Source organism: Pelophylax lessonae (genome assembly GCF_965119305.1).
Source record: "Pelophylax lessonae genome assembly, chromosome: 12".
Taxonomy (NCBI): Eukaryota; Metazoa; Chordata; class Amphibia; order Anura; family Ranidae; genus Pelophylax; species Pelophylax lessonae.
Window position 1 is genome coordinate 216,415,246 of NC_138779.1, and position 22,227 is coordinate 216,437,472.

At 44.3% G+C, this 22,227-nt stretch overlaps 1 protein-coding gene and 1 long non-coding RNA gene across 7 annotated transcripts in view; both read left to right on the forward strand.

Annotated features, from left to right (window-relative positions):
• ARHGAP33 (Rho GTPase activating protein 33) overlaps positions 1-12,905 on the forward strand; it is an 86,137-nt gene extending 73,232 nt beyond the window's left edge. For 4 of the 6 annotated variants that reach the window (XM_082273410.1, XM_082273414.1, XM_082273412.1 and 1 more), the window contains 5 exons: positions 116-240; positions 4,234-4,305; positions 8,375-8,932; positions 9,022-9,368; positions 11,253-12,905. In XM_082273410.1, the coding sequence (XP_082129536.1) occupies positions 116-240; positions 4,234-4,305; positions 8,375-8,932; positions 9,022-9,368; positions 11,253-12,284 (2,134 nt within the window). In that variant the 3' untranslated portion in view covers positions 12,285-12,905. The remainder of the gene's footprint in view (positions 1-115; positions 241-4,233; positions 4,306-8,374; positions 8,933-9,021; positions 9,369-11,252) is intronic. The other 2 variants (XM_082273411.1, XM_082273413.1) reach the window with 1 other exon arrangement.
• An 8,746-nt stretch (positions 12,906-21,651) lies between these two features.
• On the forward strand, positions 21,652-22,012 carry LOC309567806. Its single transcript, XR_014225963.1, has 2 exons — positions 21,652-21,721; positions 21,765-22,012. It is a non-coding gene; the product is annotated as an uncharacterized lncRNA (long non-coding RNA).
• The last annotated feature ends 215 nt before the right edge of the window (positions 22,013-22,227 follow it).

The window sequence follows — 22,227 nt, forward strand, 5'->3', positions numbered from 1 at the left end:
AAGTAATATATGTATTTTTGGTATTTCTCAGAGCCCGTAGTTTTGTCTCTTATTATATTTAGATAATAGTGAGTTTTACTTGTGTGGTGGTTTACAAGTCCTCAATCTTTTGCAGGAAAGGACCACGTAGTAGGAAGAAGTCAGGCGGTGGAAGCAGCTGGAGAACCTTCTTCGCCATCGGCAAAAACTCCTCGCAACAGAAAAAGTCCCGCCTCCGGGAAAGTGCCGCACACCAAAGAGGTGACATTATAGCGTTCTTATTGGTCATGTGGGAAGCCTGCTCCTCATTGTAATACTAGTTGAGTCCTACTGCCTCTGGCCATGGGTCATGAGGCTTCTCATTGGGTCAAGTGATTGGCTAGCCATAACAGTGACCATTAAGCTCCTCCCAACAATAAACTGTTGGCTAATAGTAGTAATTGGTTCCAGTCCCTTTATAGATGTGGTAAATAAAAAAATTAAAACTAACCCTCCCATAGTGTACTGAGATTTGAACAATTTTTCTTCTTGCAAAATTTTGGTAAAATTGGAACATACAATGCATTGGAAGCAATTATAAACAAAAGATTACATTTTTGTTTGTTTTTTAAGGGTGCAATTGGCTTTATGGCTGATTTTTTTTATTTTTATTTTGTTTTTTTCTATGTTTAGGCTTGCTTGTCAATGCACTGTAATAACATGTCACAATGAACCGAATTTAACAATGGTACGCCAGAAAATATTATTTTTCCTATTTTTAAATTTTATTTCATTTTTATTTATTTTTTATTTAAAGACAGAAAAAAAATGACAAATGCAAACACTTTGCAAAGCAATATATTTTTTTTTTTTTTAGTTTTGCTCGAGCAGTCCGTAATTTAAAGACTAATTTAGCTGAAAGTTGGTAAAAGCGGAAATCCGTTATTTTGCTGGGAAATCAGGTTCTGTAGATCACATGTTTATCTCTAATTGAAATATTAATTAGGCTAATAAGTAGCACTAAAAGCAAAGCAGATAATGAGCTGAAGTAAATGTGTATTCTGGTTTGAACCCTCAAGGAAGCTCTTTAATATTCCGCTCCAGTGGTGGACACAGTCACCCCGGGATCCTCGTGGGAGAGCAATGGCTGCTTGCTCATTCAACGACTGCAACTAAAATATTTTTCTCCCACAAGGGCCCTTAGGTGATTAATCCATTACTGGAGCGGAATATTGAAGAGCTTCCCTGAGGGATCAAATAAAAATACACATTTACTTCAGCTCATTATCAGCTTTTGATCAAAGTTATATATAGAGAGAGAGATACGGTATCTCACAAAAGTAAGTACACCCTTCACATTTTTGTAAACATTTTATTAATCTTTTCATGTGACAACACTGAAGAAATGACACTTTGCTACAATGTAAAGTAGTGAGTGTACAGCTTGTATAACAGTGTAAATTTGCTGTCCCCTCAAAATAACTCAACACACAGCCATTAATGTCTAAACCCCTGGCAACCAACAAAAGTGAGTACACCCCTAAATGATAATGACTAATTGGGCCCAAAGTGTCAATATTTGTGTGGCCACCATTATTTTCCAGCATTACCTTAACCCTCTTGGGCATGGAGTTCACCAGAGCTTTACAGGTTGCCACTGGAGTCCTCTTCCCCTCCTCCATGATGACATCACAGAGCTGGTGGATGTTAGAGACTTTGCGCTCCTCCACCTTGCGTTTGAGGATGCCCCACAGATGCTCAATAGGGTTTAGGTATGGAGACATGCTTGGCCAGTCCATCACCTTTACCCTCAGCTTCTTTAGCAAGGCAGTGGTCGTCTTGGAGGTGCGTTTGGGGTCGTTATGTTGGAATACTGCCCTGCGGCCCAGTCTCTGAAGGGAGGGGATCATGCTCTGCTTTAAGTATGTCACAGTACATGTTGCTTGTTATACAAGCTGTACACTCACTACTTTACATTGTAGCAAAGTGTCATTTCTTCAGTGCCAGTTCACACTTGTGCAATTTTACTGCAAATGCGATGCGTTATGAAAAGTCTATATTCGCATGTATTCCTAAAATACATTGTATTCGCGACGGTCGTTCACATCTATGCGTTGCGATTCAGATACGAATATAATGCGATGATGAAAAGGGTCTTGTGCAAGTTTACAGCGCTGCGTTGCGAATTTAGTCTCCATAGACATCAATGTAAATCGGTCTTGACTCGTATTATCAGTTCAGATATGTGCGAATTCTTATGTGCGAATTCTTATTTTTTGTTTTAGTTTTCCCCTCAGCTCCACCCCTCCTGAGCTTAATTAACATAATCAACGCAATCAATTTTCATTACAATCGCGCTGGTACTATTGAAAAACGCAAGGTAAACTCGCACTGCAAATTCGCATTGCAATTGCATACGTTCGCAATCGCACAAGTGTGAACCGGCGCAGAGTGTTGTCACATGAAAAGATAGAATAAAATATTTACAAAAATGTAAGGGGTGTACTCACTTTTGTGAAATACTAGATAGATAGACAGACAGAGAGCTCAACTTATAGCAAGAAAGATAGATTGATAGCGGGAGATAGATATAGAAAGTCATAGATGAAATAGAGCGAAATAGATAAATAGAGAGAGAGAGACTTAATTTACCCCTTGACACCACTGTTTCTCTTTAATAACTAAAAGCATGGTTAAAGCCTTGGCCTCCCCTGTGCTGAGTCTCAAGCAAGCTGCAGATCCCTTAACCTTCCACAGTACTTCTCAGCCTCCCATAGTGGCCCACAGTGCTTCCAGAGAACTGCCAGCCTCCACAGTGGCTCCCAACCTCTCATAGTGGCCCACAGTGCTTTCAGAGTACCTCCAGCCTACACAGTGGTTCCTAACCTCCCATAGTAGCCCACAGTACCTTCAGAGAGCCCTCAGCCTCCACAGCGCCCCCAACATCCCACAATACCTCCCATAGTGGCCCACTAGTGCTTTCAGAGAGCCCTCAACCTACATGGTGTACCCCAACCTCCCACAGTGACTCACAACCTCTCATAGTACTTCCCATAATGGCCCAGAGTGCCTCCAAAGAGCCCTCAGCCTCCATAGTGTCCCCCAACCTCCTACAGTGACCCACAGTGCCTTCAGAGACCCCTTAGCCTCCACAGTGCCCCCAACCTCCCACAGTACTTCCCATAGTGGCCCAGAGTGCCTCCAAAGAGCCCTCGGCCTCCATAGTGTCCCCCAACCTCCTACAGTGACCCACAGTGCCTTCAGAGACCCCTTAGCCTCCACAGTGCCCCCAACCTCCCACAGTACTTCCCATAGTGGCCCAGAGTGCCTCCAAAGAGCCCTCAACCTCCATAGTGTCCCCCAACCTCCTACAGTGACCCACATTGCCTTCAGAGAGCCCTCAGCCTCCACATGGCCCCCAACCTCCAACAGTACCTCCCATAGTGGCCCACAATGAGCCCTCAATCGCCATAGTGTCCCCCAACCTCCCATAGTGACCTATAGCGCCTTCAGAGAGCCCTCAGCCTCCACAGTGCCTCCAACTTCCCACAGTTCCTCCCAACCTCCCATAATGCATAATAGCCCACAGCACCTTCAGAGAACCCTCGGCCTCACACAGTGCCTGCCAATCTCCCATAGTGGCCCACAGTGCTTCCATGTAGCCCTCACAGTGCCTCCAAACTTCCCACAGTGGCTCTAAACTTCCCATAATGGCCCACAATGCTTCTAGAGAGCCCTCAGCCTTCACAGTGCCCCCCGAACCTCCCACAGTTCCTCTCAACCTCTCATAGTGACCCCAGTGCCTCCACAATTCCCCCAAAACTCCCAAACTGCCACCCAGGCTTTACATTCCCATACTTTATTGTTTGAGTATAAACTTTATTCTTTACTTTTGGGGCATGGAAAGTTTTGGAACAAGTCCCGGATCCTGGTCTCAAAATGTTGAGGGTCACAGCCATTGAGCACCTTGTAACCTGCTACACTTCAGAGGGAACGGGGATACAATAACTCTAGCAGTTGGCACAAGATGTACAAAGCTCGAGGAATAAAATCTACTATTTAATTTGTTCTATAAAGAAAAATATTCCTCCACAGAAAAATACAGGTCCTGTCTTCAAGTACATTGTTCAGAGATACTATAATGATCATGAAAACCTGAAAATTCTGAAACCTCTGTAAATTACAGTTCACCCAGCTTGTCTTCATCTATTGATTTGTTTGTTGTGTCAGGAAACTCCCACAGATTGTCTCTTAACATTCTGCTCCCCCTCTCAGTAGTGTCTGAAACGGTCACGCTGCGGTCAGCGAAAAGCGAGGAGTCACTCTGCTCTCATACCAGCGGGACAGGTAAGAGTCTCTGGTAATGCGTATCATGTTGACAATAAATCCAATTTTTTTTTTATTAACGATGTTTTATTAAAATAAATCATTTTTCTTATAGACGAATCCTCCAGCAGAACAGAGTATTTCAGGAGAGGAGGGTTAGATAGAGGAAGGAGAAGAGTTGTCCAGCAGAGCAGAGGGTTTCATGGGAGGAGAGTTATAGAGGAAGGATCAAAGTCACCCAGCAGTGCAGAGTATTTCAGGAGAGAAGAGGAGAGTTTCATAGAGGCAGGAGAAGAGTCCTCCAGTAGAGCAGAGTATTTCAGGGGAGGAAAGTTATAGAGGAAGGAGCAAATTCCTCCAGTAGAGCAGAGTATTTCAGGGGAGGAGAGTTATAGAGGAAGGAGCAAATTCCTCCAGTAGAGCAGAGTATTTCAGGGGAGGAGAGTTATAGAGGAAGGAGCAAATTCCTCCAGTAGAGCAGAGTATTTCAGGGGAGGAGAGTTATAGAGGAAGGAGTAAATTCCTCCAGTAGTGCAGAGTATTTCAGAAGAGGAGACTTGGAGGGTAAAGTTTTATAGGAAGGAGCAGAGTCCTCCAGGGGGGGGGGGGGGTAGTATTTCAGAAGAGGGGAGTTATTAAAGAAGGAGCAGAGTCCTTCAGCAGAGCAGAGTTTTGCAGGAGAGGAGAGTTATAGAGGAAGGAGCAGAGTCCTCCAGCAGAGCAGAGTATTTCAGGAGAGAAGAGCTAGATAGAGGAAGAAGCAGAGTCCTCCAGGGGTGGATAGTATTTCAGGAGAGGAGAGTTATCCAAGAAGGAGCAGTCCTTTAGCAGAGCAGAGTATTTCAGAAGAGGGGAGTTATTAAAGAAGGAGCAGAGTCCTTCAGCAGAGCAGAGTTTTGCAGGAGAGGAGAGTTATAGAGGAAGGAGCAGAGTCCTCCACCAGAGCTGCATAATTCAGAAGAGGAGCGTTCTAGTGGAAGGAGCAGAATCCTCCAGCAGTGCAGAGTATTTCAGGAGAGGAGAGTTAGAGGAAGGAGCAGAGTCCTCCAGCAGTGCAGAGTATTTCAGAAGAGGAGAGTTATAGAGGAAGGAGCAGAGTCCTCCAGCAGTGCAGAGTATTTCAGTAGAGGAGAGTTATAGAGGAGGGAGCAGAGTCCTCCAGCAGTGCAGAGTATTTCAGGAGAGGAGAGTTATAGAGGAAGGAGCAGAGTCCTCCAGCAGTGCAGAGTATTTCAGGAGAGGAGAGTTATAGAGGAAGGAGCAGAGCTCTCCAACAGTGCAGAGTTTTTTAGGAGAGGAGAGTAATGCTGGCCATACACTATCTGAAAAATTGGCAGAAATTCGGTCATTTAGACAGTTTTCATTTTTCGGCCAGTTAATGGGCACCAATCGGTAATCGGTTGTGAAGTTTTTCAGCTGAAAAAATGAAGGACAAGTTTGGAAATTTTCTGCCGAACGAACGATGAATTGAAAGGTTCATGTGTTTCTCGTCCAAACTGTTTGCACTCGGTATACGTGAAAAAACCAGCAAAAAACAAATAAATTTATGTCCATTGAACGATCGATCGGTCATTACATGATGGCACAATCGTTTGTTCTCATGGCCGAGTGTTCGTTTTTCGAAAATGAGTTTGAATGATTTTTCGTATAGTGTTTGGCCAGCATTAGATAGATGGAAGGAGCTGCAGAAAAGGCAACAGAGGAGAACTTCAGCTGCAAAATTGTAACTTTATTGCATAATTACTTTTTTTTACTGTTTTCTTTGTCCGCTCAAAATGTATATAAAACTGCCAGAAGGGGGCGCTCACTCTCTCTCCTTTAAATTGAACAAAACAAGAAACTGTGGTTTTAGTTTAATTTTTTTCTTTTTTTTTTTTTTTAGAAAAATTATTAGCGGAGTGGTTTGAGGTTTAGATATTCTACAGTAGAAACCTTTGTAGATTTATTTAGTGAACTGTGTAAGAAAGAAACATGCCAAGTGTAGTTAGTCATAGCAGCCAATCAGAATCTTCTTGAATGTAGCTGGCCCAATAGGTGACAAATTCTGCTTGCCGTGGGTCCTGCACATTCATGGCAACTTTAGTTTCTGATTCAAAAGTTTTCCCTGTTTATTGACGTCAAAAAAGCCAAGGAGTTTCCAGTCACAAGTCACCAACCAGCCTGCGACCAACTGGTCGGTCAGAGGCTGGTTGGTAAGTTGTGACTGGAAACTCCTTGGCTTTTTTTGACATGCGTTTGCCTAGGGCTGGCCCAAGACATTGTGCTGCCTGGGTCCAAGAATAAAATGCCGCCTCCCCCCCCCCAAAAAAAAAAAAAATCACGCCCATTAAAGACGGGCCGGGCACGAGGCCAGCAGCATCTACTCCTCCAGTTCCTCCCAATGAGAAATGCAAGCTGCGCCCGAACATCGGCTGCTGGCGGAGCCGGTGGGAAAGGAATCTTTGCTCTCTGTCTCCCGTGCAGGGGAGGACTGGACCAGGGGGCAGGGGGAAAATTGCCCCCCTGGGCCACTCTCATGTCCTGTAAAAAGGCTGCACCGTTTCTGCCACAGACATGCCTTAAGGATTCCTGGTGGAGAGAAGTAAAAAGTCCCCACTGCTGACCTACTGAGTGCGGGATAAAGACAAGGACAGAGCGCAGGACTCCCCCCCAGCATGCATGGTGTAAACTGTGTCTGAGCAGAGGCCGGTTCCATGCCCCACTGGAGCCTCTCCTACCCTGGCCAGCCCCAACCGAGCTGTCCCAGCTCCCCCCCAACCTCTCCCTACTGGCCAGGTTGGGAACCCGGATTCAGCCAGTAAATAGAGAGTACCTGGAGCGGGGCTTCAGCCTGGAATGAGGGTCAGGAGGAGGACAGGAAGAGGGAGAGTGGGAGGGGGGCTGAGTCGCTGCTCCATGGGCCTTTGGTTTGTACTTGCCCCCTGGGCCGAAAGTTGCCAGTCTGCCCCTGCTCCTGTGGGTACCCCGCCCCAGCAGTACACACACACCTGAGCTCTTCAGGTGTTCTAGGGTGTTTAACAGCCGGTGTGAGCACCCTCGCACCCGGCAACTATGAGTATGTGTATTGAGGGCAGCAGGGCGGCCCTTTTACAGGGTAGTGGAGCGGCCCAGGGGGCAGTTATCGCACAGAAAACTGCTGGAAAAAAAATCGTAGGCATCAGTTTGCTGCCCCTCTCAAAGTGCTGCCTGGGTCCAATGGACCCAGCAGGAACCCATGGTAGGGCCGGCCCTGCGTTTGCCCTTCCAGTGCTCCTTGCTGTTAAGACCAGTTATAGGTGGGGGGAAGTGACTATTTTTTGTATTGTTTATTGAACAATTAAAAAGATTTCAGTTTTGGGTATATGTAGGCTGTTCACATGCCTTGCCATGGTAGTGAACTGCAGGGACCCCGAGGGCCAAAGGGAGGTAGGGGACTAGGGGTGTATGCAATAGACTTTAGGAACCAGCCTTCCCTGAGCATAGAAAGGGCTGCCAACCACCAAGAAATCCTTTCTTCTAGTAGCTGGCCTGGGATCGCTCACAGACCAGCATGCGATCTTTGGAATTTACTTTAGCTTTGCTGCTGGGGTCCAAAACTGTAGATAAAAAAAGCAAATGGAGACACCACTAGCTAAAAAAAAAAAAAAAAAAAAAAAATGAATGGCCGCCAGCTTGGCACGGAGGGAAAAAAATCAGTGGTCCGCATCTGCATACTTATTCTACACCCTTGAAGCAAGAGGGTCAGTATTATAAATAAGCAATTTACTTTTTCTGAAGGTGGAGTCAAAATTGGCATCCTCCATGTTCCTTACATAAGAGACTTGCTTTCATCTGGATTTCCCTATTGATGCTTTTTGGTTGAATCCCTCCAGTTTATAGAAAAGTGAGCTCAAAAAGTTTTTAACAGTCCAAAAAAATAAAGTTTATTGGTCCATCTTAAAATGCCAACACATTTCTGGGGGTTCAGGAGAACCCCTTCATCAAGGCTACAATACAACAAAAAGGACTTGCATATATATTATGATATAAATTCTTTGTTGGTAAAACAAGATGTTAATTGACTTCCGCCTACTATATTGTGCTCTAAATTTATTTCTCTCTTCTATATTAGTGGGATTTCATCGGACTTCACGCCTACGCCGGCCACGCTCCACAAGCGACGGGCTCTCCTCCAGACTTCCCCATTGCCGTTCAGTTGAGAGCTTAGCCCAATCGACCCCTTCTCCTCCATGTGTGCCCTCACCTCCTCCCAACTCTGCCCGCCCCCAGTCCGCATGGATTGAGGAGGACTTGGACCTCTCCCCACCTCTTCCTGACACCGATGGTCTCGGCTTTGACCCCCTCTCCTTCCGACTTTCATACTCTGATCATGAAGAAGCTAAATCTCCAACCATGGTCAAGGCGGAAATTACCAGTCAGGCTCCATCTCAATCCCGGCAGAGCCGGGTGAGTCTTTCTCCTACCGGTGGGTGCTCTCCATCCCCTTCTCACAGTCCGCCGGAGCGCCTGGTGTCTGCCGTGGAGAGCCAAGGTCTCCGTAGCCTGTCCCCTCCACCACAGATGTTATCCTTGCTCCTCAAGTCCTGCCAACTCCGCCTCAATGAGAACTGCTTTCAAGAAGTGAAAGGGAAATTAACAGGGGTTCCAGGCCAAGAAGAACCTTCTGCAGGTTGGTAAATTAACTTTATAGACTTTTGCCTGTATAGGTGGGCAAAATTCTTACAGTAACTTCTCCTGTTTTGCCCTTTTTCCACTCAGGTGTGACTCTCTCTCCGCAGAAGAACATACATCCTCCATCTTTGCCCACAGGCCGGCAACTTCCACCTCCTCCGCCTCCGAAAGACCCTGCCCGCTTAATGGCCCTTAAACTAGCAGAGAGCGCCCAGCGTGCCCTTCAGTCTTCTATGTCCACTGGAACAGTCCCAGCTAAGTCCTCAGTCTTGCGATCAGCTCCCCCGCACCCTTCTACATCTGTTTTCCGACGTTCTTTATCCATGGAGTGTAGCGAGAGCACAGCTCCTAAGGAGGGGCCCCTGTATTCTGAACTGCGACCCCCTGTGGCCATCCAACATAGACCTCCGAGACCCCAGATACACAGCACCTTGGTGAGGACAAATAGACTTTTGGCATGAATTTGGCTAGCTTGATGGTCCTTTGACCAAACTAGCATCCATTGCATTCTCAGTCATTGCTGGCACGTAAGCCTAAGATAAAGATTACCAACTTCCTCATGGTTAGGCTTGTTGGTGTCCCCCCTATGCCTATAGACCAGTGGGTATCATCTTATGAGGTACAAATACTCCTGTGCAGCCCCTGGCATCTTCAAAGGGATGTACAGAATAGTCAGCATATGTAATGCTACAGAGGACTGCTAGAGACTGCAGACATACCGTATATACTTGAGTATAAGCCGACCCGAGTATAAGCCGAGGCCACTACTTTTACCACAAAAAGATGGGAAAATGATTGACTCGAGTATAAGCCTAGGGTGAGAATGCAGGGTGGCGGGCATGGTACAGGAGAATGCAGGGTGGCTGGCATGGTACAGGAGAATGCAGGGTGGCTGGCATGGTACAGGAGAATGCAGTGTGGCTGGCATGGTACAGGAGAATGCAGGGTGGTTGGCATGGTACAGGAGAATGCAGGGTGGCAGGCATGGTACAGGAGAATGCAGGGTGGCTGGCATGGTACAGGAGAATGCAGGGTGGCTGGCATGGTACAGGAGAATGCAGGGTGGCAGGCATGGTACAGGAGAATGCAGGGTGGCTGGCATGGTACAGGAGAATGCAGTGTGGCTGGCATGGTACAGGAGAATGCAGTGTGGCTGGCATGGTACAGGAAAATGCAGGGTGGCTGGCATGGTACAGGAGAATGCAGTGTGGCTGGCATGGTACAGGAGAATGCAGTGTGGCTGGCATGGTACAGGAGAATGCAGTGTGGATGGCATGTACAGGAGAATTCAGGGTGGCAAGCATGGTACAAGAGGATGCGGGGTTGCGGGCATACTAGTGCGGCTGTGTTTCACTTACCTGTTCCAGAGGCGCCTTCATTTTAAAAAAGGTGCCGCCCGGCGCCGACACGTCATTGCGCACGCGCCGACGCTCGGGAGAGCTGCTATACGTTCGGCTATTTCCGACCTGTCCCGAGCGGTGGCGGCGCATGCGCGGTGACATGTATATGCCGGGCGGCGCCATTTTTAAATCTTAAACATGTCGGAGCGGCCGGGAACTTTTTTCTTTTGTTGACTTGAGTATAAGTCGAGGGGTACGTTTTCAGCACAAAAAGATGTGCTGAAAAACTCGACTTATACTCGAGTATATACGGTACTATAGAAGATGGTCAGAGACTGTAGCCATGAAAATGGAATTGGTGGAGATTGGAGACAAACTGTAGAAAACAGAGACTATGGACATGTTGCACAAGACTGGAATAGGCAGCTGGCAACTTGAGTCATCCACGGGTAAAAATCTTCATTTGTCACAGGATAAGTACAGAGTAGAAACCTTACGTGTTTCGGCTCATGACCTTATGCATATCATGCTATGATTAAGGCCATGGGCTGAAACTCTTACGTTTTTCTATTCTGTACTTATCCTGTGGCAAATAAATATTTTTACATGTGGATGACTGGAGCTGCCGGCTGCCTATTCCAGTTTCTACTACAGATCAAGTGAAGGGAAGACACTTTTAAACTGTGCACGTTACCTCACCTCTCTGTGCAAATCCCAGTGAGCGCTGCCCCTTTTCGGTGTATATGTTACACAAGACTGCTAGAGATCACTGTTATTACAGCTCCTTTTACAAATCCGCACTCCCACACCCTCTACTTAACTGCTGGTGTTCAAAGTCCACATAGAAGGTGTCTAAGGGCCACAGTTGGGATACCACGGGTATAGATATCAATACCTTTAGCCCCTCCTCTTTTCATCCTTGAGTTGAGTACAACAAGCTAAGCAGTAAAACTTGGCTCTGTGCTTTCTGTTTTGCAGGTTTCAGGCTCCTCTCCAGCAGACCTCCGAAAGATGACGCCAGCAGCTGCCCCTCCTTCCCGCGCTCCTCGTCTTCATACTCGCTCAGGAAGCCTTCCAGCACCACCCAGTGTCTGTATTCCACGCCCTCGTCCACCACCCTACCGGTTCCCAGAGGAAGGATCAAGGCTACCGCCTCACCGCTCCGCTCCTCCTTGGCCAGAGCCAGAAGGCCTCTACTACGAGATATTGGGTGAACCTCCTCATATGGCACCCCTTAATGCCTCTTATGGGTTAATTCAAGCTCCTTGGCCCTGCGTGGGTTCCCCTTCCTCCCACCCTCATTCCATACCTCCTCCAGGCCTGGGAGGCTGGTATGGACGACATCTCCCTCCCGACCCAGAATTTCTGAGTTATCAGTGCTGGGACAGAAACCCTCCTCCACATTTACGCCATTATGTTGTGGGACCTGGTGCTCCTTATCAGTATGTGGGCACCACAGAGAATAGAAGCCAAGGACCATTCACAGACTTGACTGCCCGCTCTTACCCGCAAGGGAAAAGGGAAGAGCCTATTTATGTCAACCTTCCTCCTAAGATGGACCTCGGGGGGCATTTCCAGGGTGCCAGGGACTCCACCGAGCCGAAACCTGAACTCCCTCACAAACAGCGCCCCGGTCAGCCGCCTGGCATTGGTAGACATGAAAGTTTTGGAGGGACTCAACCCACGAAGCAGAATCAGAACCCCCAGCCGGTACGCAGAGAGGGGTCCCTCAGCTATTTTCGCCCACCTCCCCTTCCCCACGCAGCCATGTGGGGCACACAGACTAAGTACTCCGAGAACCGAGAGACCCCTATCATTACTTATGAGGCTCCTGGTGTAGCGGGGCAGAGAGTGGGCTACTTGCCCCCTCACTGCATGCTTTCAGAAGGAGGGACCCTATACGGGAATCTGGAACAAAGGGGGCCACCACACAGATCCGCCACGCCAGCTGGGTTTCTGGGATCCCCATGGACTGTGCACACGGAAGGACAGACTCGAAGTTACTGTTGAAGAATCAAACTCCTCTTGCCCTTCCCCATGGTCAAACCATTGACCCTTTAACGCAGCGCATAAGATGGTGACTTCCTGCCTCCATTTTTTTTTTTTTGGACGCTCCCATGACGTGGTGCAAAAATGTGACACTGTGACGTCACCTGTGGTTTTATGGTGGGTGGGTCCTGGGTTAAAGTTTCACTTAGCTACAAAAAAAAAATTAGATTTTTTTTTTTTTTAAAGTCTGTCATCAGTTTGGTGGTTTTTTTCGGCAAACTGTCTGATGTTTTTATAATTTTTATTCAATTGAGGCTCGTTTAGAACAACGCCTGGCCTTGAGTGCATTAATCAGACACTCCCCCCCCCCCCCCTCTTCCCCTGTAATAACATCAACGCTTTTAACGAATGACCTTGCTCTCTGATGGCCATCGAGAGGTCTAATTATCTCTGCGTAGATGACAAACTTGGAATAGGCCCAATAATGCCACATAAACAAAATTGTGTCTTTTATTATGACTAATTGCACTCAACGATATTTTAATATCTCATTTTAACACTTTTTTTCCTTCTGCTATGCAGAGGGCATTAGTGTGACCAACCGATGACCTCATGCCTTGGAAGGTGACGTCATCATGTAAATTGCCCCGTAAACAATGCTGGCACTTAACGAGTTTGTTTCTTAAGCTAGCGCAAAGAGCAATGGTGAGGAGCCCCCGTGACCCACAGCATCCAATGGGATTCGAGTTTACCGGAGTCAGATCAGTGAAAGGTGGATCCTGATTGGTTACTGCACTTTGCACGTTGCTGTTTACCATATTTATTAAACTCACTAATCTTAAATCACACGGCCTAGTGCTTATTAGACATGTCTCCTTTTTCAATGGAAAAGAGGATTTACTTACGTTTCCAGTATCTTTGTACTGAATCATGGAAGAGTGCGCCAGAGGCGAAAAACCCTTGGGAGTCGTTCTGAGGTTGGGTAATGCAGTATTTAAACCCAAAATCAAACCTTTATTATATTGCAGCTTACCAATTCTTAGATGTGATGTCTGCATTAGACCTGTGCTGTTCGTTTCATTCCGAATAAATATTCGGACACATATTTTGTTATTCGGATATATTCGAATACCCGAATTGCAGTATAAACAAAGTTTACCGAATGCTTCAAATAATGAAACAAAATTTGTCCAAATTTCGGAAATTGGAATTGAAATTCAAATCGAATTCCAGTCAAATTCGAACTGTAAACCTATTTCTGAAATAAGTTATTAAAATACCATTAGGAAATAATGCTTTATAAAGTTTTCTTTCAAATAGTTTTTATTGAATTTTGCATCAAAACAAAACATACAAACAGTATACAATATACAGTCACTCGTTCAGTAATATAAACTACAGTGTGTAAGAATAATATGCTTTATAAAGTTTTCGATTCGACTGATTCAATAAATTTATAAATTTTTCATTCGAATGATTCAAAATGTATCCATTCAACCTTTTGAAATCGAAAATAATCTGTATATTTGTCACAATTTGTTACATTTGAATCAGAAAGAAAAAAAAAAATCTAAAGTTTTCGAGTCGACTGATTCAAAATGTATTCATTCAACCTTTTGAAATCGAAAATAATCTGTAAATTTGTCACACTTTGTCACATTTTTTTTTTCTGATTCAAATGTGACAAAGTGTGACAAATTTACCGATTTTTTTTTTTCGATTTCAAATAGTTTAAATGGATACATTTTGAATCAGTCGAATCGAAAACTTTAGATTTTTTTTTCCGATTTCAAATCTAAAGTTTTCGGTTCGACTGATTCAAAATGTATCCATTCAACTATTTGAAATAAAAAAAATCTGTAAATTCAAAGAAAATTTGAAAAAGACATAAAATGAATTAAGAATACGAGTTGAATGAATCAACCGAATTTAACGAAACAAAAATAACTAGATTAACAAATCTAAAGGAAACAAAACACATTTTTTCCTCATGCACATGTCTAGTCTGCATTAGTTTTCTTTGTTAGGCTTTCCTCCATTTTCATCTGGTGATCCAACTAGTAAATCTGTTGTTTTGTAGCAGAACAAGCTCTCCTGCAGTTACAGGGATGAGACAAACCACCTTTAAGGCCAGGCTTTTTTTTGACATTTGTTGTTTATAAGTAAAAAAGTCAGTATTTTTACTTAGAACACCCAAACATTTTATTTATATATATATATATATATCTTTCTCTCTCTCCACATATATATATATATATATATATATATATATATATATATATATATATATATTTATATCTATATCCTTTTTTTAAGCAGACCCTAGAGAATAAAATGGCGGTCCTTTGCAACACACTGTATTTGCGTGGCAGTCTTTCAAACACAATTAAAAAAAAAAATACACTTTTAATGAATTAAAAAAAAAAAAAACAGTAAAGTTAGCCCAGTGTTTTTGTAAGCCCCCGTTCACACTAAGGCGACCTGTGAGGCGACCTGGTCGCCTCACAGGTCGCCGTAGGTCGCCTTCCATAGGGAAGCTGCGGACCCGTTCTAATAGGAGCGACACAAGTCGCTCCGACTTAGAAAAAGGGTCCGGAGCTTCTTTGGGGCGACCCGAAGGCGACCGCCATAGACTTCAATGTTATGAAGTCTGTGCCGGCCGCTCCGAGGTCGCGGCGCGCTGCTCGCACCGCGACCTCGGAGGTCGCCCCGGGAAGTAGCGTCGCTTGTATGTGAACGGGGCCTTAAATCTGAAAGCTGATGTTACTCTGAGTAAATAGATACCTTACGTTTCATTGTATCTTTCTGTATTTGTGGCTGAGCAATGTTGTTGATAAACATTACCAGACTGCTTTTTTTTTTTACAGCTCCTGTTGCCGGGACCTTCTCTGAGTACTCGGCAATGCAGCTATGATTCATCAGAGCTGAATTGCAGTGTACTGTGAAAGGGGGGATCCCGGCAGCAGGGTAAGAAGGACTGGAAGTACTAGACACGCCCTGTGTACAATTGTGACTTTTTTGGGGGCGTGTCTAGCACACCCAGACTCTGCAACTGGTTATAAATTGTTAGCCCCCATTCACACTGGTGTGACTTGTCATGCAGTTTGACTGTTCCAAATTGCATGGCAAGTCCCAACCCATTGCCGGCAATGGAACCGTTCATATTGCAGCGACTCTGAAAAAGGTTCCTGCTACTTTTTACCGATTTCATTGCAATTTGCATAGACTTCTGTTAACTACTTGCCAACTGCCCACCGCAGATATACTGCGGCAGGCTGGCTCGGCGGTTCGCGGTAGGGCTCCTGGGGGCGCGCGCTGCCGGAGGCACGCTAGCGCCCCCATTAGCCAGCGGGGAAGCTGACTCACAGGGCCGGTGGCCGCGATTTGCCGCTGAGCACCTGTGATCGTTCCCCGTGGAGAGAGAACAACGGTCTGCTGTTGTAAACACAGAGCACTTGTGATTCTCTTATTTAGGATCACAGGTCTCTGTGTTGATTCCATAAGCCCATCCCCCTCACAGTTAGAAAACACCCCCTAGGCATACACTTAACCCTTTGATCGCCCCTGAGTTAATCCCTTCCCTGCCAGTGTCATTATTACAGTGACAGTGCATATTTTTAGCATTGATTACTGTAGTAATATCACTGGTCCCCCCCAAAAATGTCAGTTAGGGGTCCGATCTGTCTGCCGCAATGTCGCAGTCCCACTAAAAATCACAGATCGCCGCCATTACTAGTAGAAAAAATAAAAATTACATAAATCTTTCCCCTAGATTGTAGATGTAATAACTTTTGCGTAAACCAATCAAAATACGCTTTTTGTGATTTTTTTTTTTTTTTTGTGGCAGAATACAAGCAGAATATGTAGCAGAATACAAATTGACCAAAAATTTTGAAAAATTTGATTTTTACATTTTTTTGCAGAATGTTGAAAATATAGATTTTCTTTTTCAACATTGTTGCTCTTTTTTTGTTTATAGCGCAAAAATAAAAAATCGCACAGGTGATCAAATACCACCAAAAGAAAGCTCTGTTTGTGAGGAAAAAATGGTCATCAATTTTATTTGGGTACAGCGTTGCACGACCGCACAATTGTCAGTTAAATTAACGCAATGCCGAATCACAATGCATGGCCTGGTCATTAGGGGGGTAAAACCTTGTGGGGCTGAAGTGGTTAAAGAAAGTCGCAATGGAATTTGCAATGCAGATCGCACTGATGTACAGCTTTGAAATCTTGCTGAAGTAGTGCGATTTCAAAGCCACACCGGTGTAAACCAAGGCTTAACTAGAGATCAGCTTGAGTTTGCTAGTGTATTTAAATCTGCTAGTACATCTAACACTCTCCTCCCTCCAGACTTACAATGCTGCTGTCCAAGGGTTCCCCTTGTGCTCCTTCATCCAAAGTGGGGGCTCTCAAACACAGGAGGAGTTTTTTCTTGGCCAGATCACCAGGGGGAAAAAAGCCTAAAAAAGAAATGAAAGTAGCCACTACTTCTAAGGATTGGTAAGCTGCAATATACCGTATTACGTTTTTGGTTCCACTTTAAATCTCATATCTTCAGAGGCCTGTAATAGGTAAACTGCCATTGCTGACATATTAAATTTGCTGCTTGTCAGTCTGTCTCTTACTTCAGCACTGTTGGTCTTCAATAGAGATGCTGGTCTTAAATAGAGGTGGTGGTCTTCAATGGAGATGCTGGTCTTCAATAGAGGTGGTGGTCTTCAATGGAGATGCTGGTCCTCAATGGAGATGCTGGTCCTCAAAGGAGATGCTGGTCTTCAATGGAGATGCTGGTCTTCCATGGAGATGCTGGTCTTCCATGGAGATGCTGGTCTTCCATAGAGATGCTGGTCTTCCATGGAGATGCTGGTCTTCCATGGAGATGCTGGTCTTCAATGGAGATGCTGGTCTTCAATGGAGATGCTGGTCCTCAATGGAGATGCTGGTCCTCAATGGAGATGCTGGTCTTCAATGGAGATGCTGGTCTTCAATGGAGATGCTGGTCTTCAATGGAGATGCTGGTCCTCAATGGAGATGCTGGTCTTCAATGGAGATGCTGGTCCTCAATGGAGATGCTGGTCCTCAATGGAGATGCTGGTCTTCAATGGAGATGCTGGTCTTCAATGGAGATGCTGGTCTTCAATGGAGATGCTGGTCTTCAATAGAGATGCTGGTCTTCAATGGAGATGCTGGTCCTCAATGGAGATGCTGGTCCTCAATGGAGATGCTGGTCTTCAATGGAGATGCTGGTCTTCAATGGAGATGCTGGTCTTCAATGGAGATGCTGGTCTTCAATAGAGATGCTGGTCTTCAATGGAGAAGCTGGTCTTCCATGGAGATGCTGGTCTTCCATGGAGATGCTGGTCTTCCATGGAGATGCTGGTCTTCCATAGAGATGCTGGTCTTCCATGGAGATGCTGGTCTTCCATGGAGATGCTGGTCTTCAATGGAGATGCTGGTCTTCAATGGAGATGCTGGTCCTCAATGGAGATGCTGGTCCTCAATGGAGATGCTGGTCTTCAATGGAGATGCTGGTCTTCAATGGAGATGCTGGTCTTCAATGGAGATGCTGGTCCTCAATGGAGATGCTGGTCTTCAATGGAGATGCTGGTCCTCAATGGAGATGCTGGTCTTCAATGGAGATGCTGGTCTTCAATGGAGATGCTGGTCTTCAATGGAGATGCTGGTCTTCAATAGAGATGCTGGTCTTCAATGGAGAAGCTGGTCTTCCATGGAGATGCTGGTCTTCCATGGAGATGCTGGTCTTCCATGGAGATGCTGGTCTTCCATGGAGATGCTGGTCTTCAATGGAGATGCTGGTCTTCAATGGAGATGCTGGTCTTCAATGGAGATGCTGGTCTTCAATAGAGATGCGAGATGCTGGTCTTCAATAGAGATGTTGGTCTTTGTTTCTTATGTGGGTGTGTAAGGTGGACTTGTGAGCCAAGGTTGGGTTTTTATTTTGTTTCTCAAAGAGCCAAATAGCCAGTGGAGTTCTAGACCAGATGTAAAAAATAAATCTCCTTTTGGCTTCTCAGCTCATGAGGGGATTCCTCAGGGCTACTGGTCCCTCTGTAGCTTGAACGCTAAAGGTTGAGGAGTTCATAAACAATGGACTTCCACATTTCTCCAAATAAAAATCATGGATTTTTACCTGGAAGAAAAAAAACATTTCCATTCCAGAGTATTTGAAGGCGCACGATTTTTGAGGGCTGTAGGGTTCTGCTGTTTGGAATCCATTGAGATATGCAGGTATACACCTTGGATCATGGAGACCATTGAGATATCCAGGTATACACCTTGGATCATGGAGACCATTGAGATATGCAGGTATAGACCTTGGATCATGGAGACCATTGAGATATCCAGGTATACACCTTGGATCATGGAGACCATTGAGATATCCAGGTATACACCTTGAATCATGGAGACCATTGAGATATGCAGGTATACACCTTGGATCACGGAGACCAAAACTATTCCTGAAGTCTTGGGTTTTGTTAGAAATCTAACCCTTTACTTGATAGAACACATGTAAATGGCCAACACCTTTAGGAGTTTTGAGAATTGCAAGTTCAAGAATAATATCCACTTCTAAGATCTAAGGAGCAAACTCAAATATGTTACAGGATTCCTAGCAGTCGAATCCCTGAGCCCTGAAGAAGGATGGTGCCTCAAAACCTCTAAAACACAATTGGCTGTTCACACATTTTTTTCAAAAAAGATTTTATATTCCTATCAACTGAAAGTCTTCTATTATTTTAACGATCCTCACCCATCAACACTTGAACAGTAGATGTGAAAAGCTGCTTTATGCTTAAGTCAATACACACAATGCTGCCAGGACTGTGCTGCCAATGTAACAAACTGGGGCGGCCCATGGATGGGGTGGCACTAGGGCTGGAGTGACCATCCAGGATATTCTGTTCTTGGTGCAAAGTCAGCTCTGTGTATGTTCTGCCCCTGGGCCACGTAGCATCATTGGTTGTTATGGTGGAAACAGACAGAAATTAGGCTTCCTTGGCCTGACCGACACCATCCTAGCAACCAATGATGCTGCATTGCCCCTGCTGCACACTGTTCTCTGTTGCTAGGTTGCAGGCAGCCCCTGCTGCACATCTTGAATTAATGACGATGAGTGGCCTGGCCGCCAGCATCCTAGCAACCAATGATGTTGCATTGCCCCTGCTGCACACTGTTCTCTGTTGCTGGGTTGCAGGCAGCCCCTGCTGCACATCTTGAATTAATGACGAAGAGTGGCCTGGCGGCCAGCGTCCTAGCAACCAATGATGCTGCATTGCCCCTGCTGCACACTGTTCTCTGTTGTTGGGTTGCAGGCAGCCCCTGCTGCACATCTTAATGACGATGAGTGGACTGGCCGCCAGCGTCCTAGCAACCAACAATGCTTTGTGACCCCTGCTGCACACTGTCCTCTGTCACTATGTTGCAGGCAGCCCCTGTTGCACATTTGGAACCATTGATGCTATGTGCCAGCATCCTAGCAGCCAAAAATGCTATGTGCCCCATTGTTGGTATCAGGGAAAGGAATAGCACCCCATCATTGGTAAGAATAGTGCCCCATTGTTGGTATCAGGGAAAGGAATAGCACCCCATCATTGGTAAAAATAGTGTGCCATTGTTGGCATTAGGGGAAGAAAAAGTGCCCCATCATTGGTAGGAATAGTGCCCCATTGTTGGTATCAGGGGAAGGAATAGCACCCCATCATTGGCGGGAAAAGTGCCCATATTATTGGTATCAGGGGAAGGAATTGTACTCCATCATCAGTGTCACTGGGAGGAATAGTGCCCCATTGTTGGTATCTGGGGAAGGTATGGTGCCTCATCATTGGTTTTAGTGGGAAGAATAGCGCCCCGGAAGTTGTCAGTGGTAGGAATAGTACCCCATTGTTGGTATCCATGACTGTATGCCCCATTGTTGGTGTATAAGGAATAGTGCCTTGTATCAGTGGGAGGAATGGTGTCCCAAGGGCCTGATCAAGGCAAACAAATGGCTACATCTGGTCCTCGAACCACAGTTTGGAGACCACTGGTCTAGAACTTCATATTCTACTGACTAGTTATAACATTTAAACAGGTCCCCAATATATTATTTTTTTTCCCTAATCTGCTAAAACCTTCTCCTGCATAGGTACCCAAGAAGTACAGACAATTTAAAAAAAAAATGCTAACCTTTCCTAAAAAATTAGACCTTTCGTTCTCAAAAGCTTCTTACTTTTCTTTCACCAGAGGACTTAATCCTTGATTTATGGGTTGTGTATAACTACACCAGCAGAGTGATGGAGATACAGATATAAGTGAAGGAGAACAGTGGGAAGCACAAGCTTTGGCTGGGGTTGGTCTTTATGAAAGACATCCCCAAAGCCAAAACCCATCTATTTCCTTCTCCTTGTGTTCGCCTTAGTGAATGATCATTACCCTCAAGTATGTGTACCAGTTCATCTAGCTTGCTGTGAACATTGGGAGTTATAGTACAAATGGTTGGCATGCATTCACATTATCACTGTGGTGACCTTTAGTGTCTTGAGTCAAAATTCAGCTCTTCAATTCATTATGAACTAGTGTCCTCCTTGTGTTGCCTCCAATATAACCCCAATATCTATCTTATAGATGTTACATTGGGGTAAGGTCCATATTGGCATATAAGTTGAATGTTATATTATCAACTGCCCAAAAACTCTCACAAATGAACCGTTTTTTGGAATTTTTTCACCGCAGTAGAAAGATCTTTTCTTGACAATCTTACTATTCACAAAAGATGTAAATAGAAATTCCAAAATGGAAAAAAAATATTTTTACTTAGTCTACTCTACCTGTTGGTCTTTTTGTAGTCTAAATCATATATTTTTTTTTTTTGGAATTTCTTTTTGAATTTTTGGTTAACCAAAAAGGTTAAATAAAATTCCAAAAAGAAGAAAAAAAATGAGGCTACAAAAAGACCAACTAGTAGAGTAGCTTAAATAAAACATTTTTTTTTCTTTTTGGAATTTTATTTAGGCTACTCTACTAGTTCGTCTTTTTGTAGCCTATTTTTGTTTTCTTCTTTTTGGAATTTTGTTTAACCTTTTTGCTAAACCAAAATTTTTTTTGGTTAACCAAAAATTCAAAAATAAATTCCAAAAAAGAAAAAAAAAATATGATTTAGACTACAAAAAGACCAACAGGTAAATTTTTTTTAAACAATATTTTTGAATAATAATAATTAATTTTTTACATTTTGTTTAACCATTTTTTTTTTCATAATCACAATAACATTTAAATAAAAAATGACTCCCATACAAACATATAAAATTTTATTTATTTTTGCCAGTGGCCAGCTGCTGTAAAATATGACGCAACATTAAAAAAAAATTATAAGCTGTCATTTGAATTTTTTTTTTTTGCGTGAAAATTTGCCAGAAGACTGCCAGAAAGTTTTGGACATTTAAAAGGATGGCAAAGTGCGGATATCTGACAATGGATGTTTGGCTGTAGGTGGGGAAGTTTTACAGTATTTTTTTTTTTTAATCTCAACTGCTGAAGGTGTGAATGAAGTGGACAGACGTACGCACTACGCACACACTGCATGACCACCAACCGTCTCACTGGAGCCTCCTGTAGGAAAACGATCCACCGCCGCCTTTCAAGAGGTCCTAACATTCGGATTCCTGTTGTTTAAATATGCTGTGTACATTTTAATTTACTTTAACTTATTCAATTTGAAAATAAAAAAAAGTGTAGCTTATAAATTCCTCTGGATGTTTTGGGGTGTTTGTGATGGAAAAATAAAAAATTGTGAATGGGCATGCTTTTTTACTTCAGAAGAGACATACATTGCAGTTCTGCAATGAGACTGTTTATTTGGCAACAATGTTGTTATTGCTTAAATCAACTAAGTAACACCTATCCCCTTCTTCTTTTTTTTTTTTTTTACGGGACAAACAAGGCTTTATTATGATAATATGGT